Below are 6,000 nucleotides of genomic sequence, written 5' to 3' on the forward strand. Positions count from 1 at the left end.
TGGGTGGGGGGTCTGAGGCGCATCACACGGCTCGGGGGCTGCAGCCCTGAAAAAGGGGACAGGGGAGATAGGGGGAGGATCCGAGACCGGGCTAAGTGGGGACAGGAGCTCGCTTGCCCTGGGACCGCGGGGAAGAGAGGAAGAGGAAGCCCTTCTTCACATCCTCCAGGGTGCCGGGTGCCAAGGGGGCGTCCCTCGATAGGGGGAGGGGACCCCGGCTCAGCAAAGGCAAGGGAGGGGTGGCGCAGCCCAAGATCGGGAGGGGTGAGATGCCGAGCAAGTGGGGTTCCCCATCCTCCTGCCGCCCTGGCCTAGGGGGTCGGTTCTGCTCACCAGATGAAGTCGGTGCAGTGGCTGCAGAAGGTGGGCTGCTTGAAGAAGCGGGCGGTGAACTTGTGGTTCTTGACCTCGTGCACGTTCTTCTGGCGGAGCGCGCCTTTGCGGGCGAAGCGCACCGGGCCCTCTTCACCCTCGGACCCGGACGGCGCCCCCGCCGTCGCAGCCGCCGCCGCTGGATCGGCCATGGTCCCTCCCGCAGCCCAGCCTGCTGCCTCCGCCACCGCCGCTGCTGCTGCAAGGATGCCGCGGCGCCTCCTCTCCGCGCTGCTGCTGCTGCTGCTGGTGCTGAAGCTGCTGCTGCGGCGCGCGACACCTCTGGCCACAGCTGGGCAGAGCCAGCGCCGGAGCCAATCGCGCCTGCCGGCCCCGCCCCCTCCTCTGCATGCCGGGCCCCGCCCACTCGCTCGCTCCCTTTTCGCTTTTTGTGGGGCTGGCGTCGCCAGGCTCCGCCCCGCGGGGCCCGAGGACACGCCCACCCTAGCTCTAGGCGTGCCGGCCCCGCCCACGCCCCCTCGCTACGTTTTGCTGATCGTCCTCCGGATGCGCGGCGGTGGGAGCCCCTTCTTGTTTTATCTTCCTTCTCCTCCTCCTCCTCCAAGGCCTGTTTCTCAAAGGCTCAAGATATTAGGATGCCCAGAAGGGGCAGGGCGTTGGAAGACCTCGAGTGCCTCTGAGCACATGCAGAGTGCACCTCTCACAGCAGCAAGGGCTTTGGGGAAGGAGAGAGGGAGAGTGTCTGCGTTTTAAGCCCTGGGATCCGAGCTTCTTAGAATGTGTCTCTTTGCAAGAGGGAACAGCAACAAAATGTGGCAGTGCGGCTATGTGCTGCCTCCCACCTTGGAGGTGCCATGGTTCCTCCATTGCAGGGGGTTGGACTAGATGACCCTTGGGGTCCCTTCCAACTCTGCAGTTCTATGATCCAATGCCTCTGAAGAGCTGGAGCTGCGAATCACAAGTGGGAAGATTGCTGTTGTGCACAAGTCCTACTTTAGGACTTCCCATAATGAGCATCTGGTTGGCCACTGAGAACAGAATTCTGGGCTACTAGCTGGACCTGTGTTCTGATCCAGCAGCCAGGCTCTTTTGATGTTATTGCTGTTCACTGTTCCACAGACATGGCCTTTCCAGGATACTCCATTCCATCTCCCACATCACACACAGTTTTTCTTTTCTCCTTTTCCTTCTCCCAACAGCCAGTCCGCATTCCATTCCACTTCCCTTTGCAGTTTGGGTTTTCTTTCTCAATATATTTTAAACTACTCTAAACACCGCAACTGAGTCTGCTAGTGCTGGATCTGCACAACCCAACTCCAACTCTGGCCAGAGCTGGGCAGGACCGAGCTGGGCCTCTCATGCCAGCTGGGCTTCACCCACTCTGCTGCATGCCACTTCTTGCGAGAGGGCAGAGCTGTTTTGGCTGCCTAAGCAGCGAAACATTCACACCCCAGACATTGGCAATGGAAGGGAATGATTTACAGTGGGTAAGAAATCTATCTTTCAGACTAGCAGCACGCACACTTGGGAACTCCCTGCCTACTGACACCATTTTTTATTGTTTTAGCTTATTAACAATTTTAATTAATTACTGACAAGTTCACTGTTTCATTATTTTTCATAAACCACTTTGAGGTATCTATTTACAATCAGATGGTACATACATTTTATGAAACAAATAATAAATAAAACCGTTCGCCCTTCAGACAAGTTCCCAGAGCAGCTTACACTCCCCCCCCCAAAAAAAACCCCAACATAACTGTTGCACCTGCCTCCCCTTTGCCATGTGTGAATGAGTCCTGGGTCTCATATGAACCACATTTTCCACTTTGGCCGTGTCCAGCAGGCCCTTCTAATATTCCACTTGCTGGCTATCGCTCATTGTGCTGCTCTGCCACTGGTGCAGGATGCTTCCCCCCTCCTGTTCCTTGCAGACTACACAGGAGACCCACCCATGAGCAGCAGCAGTGCCCAGGATGTGCATGGCTGTTTTTCATTGGGGATGCCAACCTACACTCTGCACCCTGGAATGCTTCAAGACAGACAGTTATGCAACAGGTGATGTTGTCTGTAGCATGAAGTAATTAAAGGGGGCAGGAGCACTGCACCTGTTTACCCGGCTGTCTGGGACACCTGGTTGGCAACCCCTTGAACAGAAACTCCATCTGATTCTGTTACAGTACTGTGCAGCAAAAGCTACAACTTTGCCACAGGTCTTGTTTCTTAGTTGCAAGAGAAAAGTATGTTTCCTTAACCCTGTGACCCAACTTCCACTGGTCTCTGGATGCTGGAGGGTTTGGTAGGCTCAAAGGCATTACAGTGGTACCTCAGGTTAAGTACTTAATTCGTTCTGGAGGTCCGTTCTTAACCTGAAACTGTTCTTAACCTTAAGCACCACTTTAGCTAATGGGGCCTCCCGCTGCTGCCGCGCCACCAGAGTCCTGTTCTCATCCTGAAGCAAAGTTCTTAACCTGAAGCACTATTTCTGAGGTACTATTTCTGAGCTAGCGGAGTCTGTAACCTGAAGCGTATGTAACCCGAGGTACCACTGTATCCCTCAATCCCTATTCATATCACAATAAGAACTTTTTTCCCCCTTTTTACTTTGGTAACATTTTATTGATTTTCCAAATATAACAAAATGAAAAAGGGAAAGGGAAAGGGGGGGGAAACCCAGAAAAAAATCATAACCATATTAAACCATAAATTTCTGGTTGACTTCCTTCCACTCCCCCCTTGGTTCCATTATATGCACGTCCACAAATCCTTATACACTTAACAATCCAGTTTTAAAATCTTCATCTTATTTCAAGTGACTTTCAAAAGTTATACCAAGGTAAGAATCTATACACAAAGCTTTAAAAATATGCATTGCACAGTTGCCCCTTTTTGTAATAACTTGTCCTGCAAAATTCAGTATGTTATTTTGCCAGTCTTCTTCTTTATCATCTGCTTTGGCTGAGGCTTCTTCCTTCCATAAGGGCTGACTGATCTTGGCCTGGCATCCCATCTCACGTATTGGAACAAAGTCTTTCTCTCAAACAACCCATCAAGTCCTATACATCTCAATATCAGCATAGGAACTTAACCTGCTGGACCAGGCCAATGACCCCACATAGTCCAGCATCCTATTCTCACAGTGGCCAACCAGAATCCCACAAACAGGACCTGAGCACAAGAGCAGCTCTCCCCTCCTGTGGTTTCCAGCAATTGATATTTAGACGCATTACTGCCTCCAACACTAGAGGGAAATCATAGCCAGCATAACTAGAAGTCATTCAGAGCTTAATCCTGCATGAATTTGTCCCATCCTCTTCTAAAGCCATCCAGGCTGGTGGCCATCGCTATGGAGTTCCATAGTTTAACTAGGCACTGCATGAAAAGGGACTGTCTTTGGTCTGCCCTGAAACTTCCTACATTCAGCTTCATTGGATGACTGATGTTATCAGGAGCAAGCTAAATGCTTAGATTATCTGCATGTGTGAAGCAGGTCCCATTTTCATCTAGCCTTGTGGGCTAGATGTGCATGTGCAGGGAGTGCACATGTGCGTGTCCACCCCTGGTTCTGCAAGAAGCCCATGACCTCCATGTGACAAGCGACAAAACAAAAATTGGATCGCAATATGCTTATTGAAAAGCAGCCATCTGTTTTACAAGAGGATGGAGAAGAAGGCCATTGATGGCAACCAGGAGGCGAAGGCTCTCGTTGACTCCTCCTCTGCTGCCAAGCCATCATGTCTCCACATACCAGTTGCTAGGGACTGCTGGTGGGCAGAGTGCCCTTTTGCCCAGGTCCTGCTGGCAGGCTTCCCTTTGGGGCATCAGGTGGGATACTGTGAGAACAGGACACTGGACTATATCAGACAGGTCACCCTTGGCCTAATCCACCAGGGCAAATTCTTATGTTCTTATGAAGGTCCCCAGGTGTTTTACTGGCCTGTCCTGTCCAATTTTCACAGGTAATGAAGATTATCACCATGAAGAGGTGCATTTCCTGCTTTATGAAGATTGAGCTGTTGCTTAGAGCAGGGGAGCGAGGCAGACCACAGACTCTTCTATTTTCCAGGGCCAGTCCCAGATTTACAGAAGCTTTCCCAGTTTCTGTTTTGAACCCAGAATGTCCTGCTTTTCCTTGAGACGTCCCTATTTTCATTGGAGAAATGTTGGTAGGTATGGAGTTATGCAATCCCAAAGCCACCTAAGGCAGCCCTGTAAAGGGAAGGGTTTTTTAAATAAAATGTTTTATGTTTTTATATATGTTGGAAGCTGCCAAGAATGGCTGGGGCAATGCAGTCATCTGAGATGCAGTCATCTGAGTGGGCCATGAAGAGTAAAGAAAAATTGTTGTTGTTACGGAATAGGACGTCCCTATTTTCATCAGAGTAATGTTGCAGAGTATGAGCAGTGGCGGAGCAAGCCGATTGGGCGCCTGGGGCAGCGCACGTGCCCTGCGCCAGGGGAGGTGCCAGCCACCTGTGGGGATGGGGCCAGCTGCCCGCAGGGTGGGGCCAGCCAGGGCAGGATGCTCCTCAGGGCCTCCGAGGAATCTGCCTGCCTCCTCCCACTTAGCCGCTCTACAGCTGGGGGGAGGCAGCAGGCAGACTGTTTGGGCAGCGCAGAGCCTGCACACACCCAAGCCACCGCGTCACTCCCAGGAGTGTGGCCCGGCATTTTGTCACCCCCCTCAGTGATGACACCCGGGGCTACCTGCCCCCACTGCACTCCCCTTCCTCCACCCCTAGGTATGAGACCATATTTTGGGTGTGAGGGGATAGTTGGCAGCCCTCCTCCTTCAAACACAGCTCTGCTTAGAGGTGTCCTAAGGGGGGGGTGCCTAAAAGGATGAAGAAAGAGGCTTCAGCAAGATTGACCCACCGTGCCTGAAGCAGCCTTCAAGACAAAAGACTGAGAATGACAATCGTGGCATTATCACAGAAAAGCACACTCATAGATGCAAGAACTCTCTTGACAGCTCCACTTTGCTGAGTGGGAGTGAGAGATAATTTCAGCCTACGAGATCTTCTCTTCTCCTCACTGCCACCATCCCCACCATTGATCCGCACAGCAGCGCCCATGTGCCCGGGGAAGGAGAGACTGTTTGTTAAAAGAGCAAGCGCTGTTTGCCATCTCATTGAGGCATTGTGATTATGCCTTGGGTTCAGCTGCTTCCATCCTAGTCGATAAATAATGAAGGGGCCTTTCTAGCAAGCTTCCCTTGAAAGTTGAGAAGGAACAAAGCCGACTCGGGCGCTTGCTCTCTTTCGAACAAACCGAATCCGAAAGGGGGTCTTGGAGGGACGTTTGCAAGAGAGGGGTCCCTGGATAATCTGGAATGCAAGAGGTTTGCCTGCTGATCTGGCAGCGTTTTGCTGGAGTCTAAGCACCAGGGACAAAATTATAATGGTACAATTGGTGCTTGTTGCTCAAGAACCCATTGCTATCCCACACTGACTGGTGCCAGAAAAATCTGGCATTTAAGAGCATGCTCTCAACTTCCAACTGCAGATGCACCAACACTGCAACCTGATTGCTTGCCCAAGGATATGAGGCAGTGGCGACAGCAGCAGCTGCATGCCTGTAAGGCAGGAAAGCATCAGCAAAGACAGCACATTTCTTCCATTATAATGGCCACCAATACTTGTCCAGAAGCAAAGCAAAGGTGCTCAG

General features: G+C 51.7%; 1 protein-coding gene across 2 annotated transcripts in view; it reads right to left on the reverse strand.

The window, feature by feature from the left end:
- PRKCB (protein kinase C beta) overlaps positions 1–603 on the reverse strand; it is a 201,667-nt gene extending 201,064 nt beyond the window's left edge. The window contains exon 1 of one of the 2 annotated variants that reach the window (XM_053365909.1): positions 334–603. In XM_053365909.1, the coding sequence (XP_053221884.1) occupies positions 334–524 (191 nt within the window). In that variant the 5' untranslated portion in view covers positions 525–603. The remainder of the gene's footprint in view (positions 1–333) is intronic. The other variant, XM_053365908.1, reaches the window with a different exon arrangement.
- Between the last annotated feature and the right edge of the window lie 5,397 nt (positions 604–6,000).

This window comes from Podarcis raffonei, chromosome 14 (assembly GCF_027172205.1).
Source record: "Podarcis raffonei isolate rPodRaf1 chromosome 14, rPodRaf1.pri, whole genome shotgun sequence".
In the NCBI taxonomy this organism is placed as follows: Eukaryota; Metazoa; Chordata; class Lepidosauria; order Squamata; family Lacertidae; genus Podarcis; species Podarcis raffonei.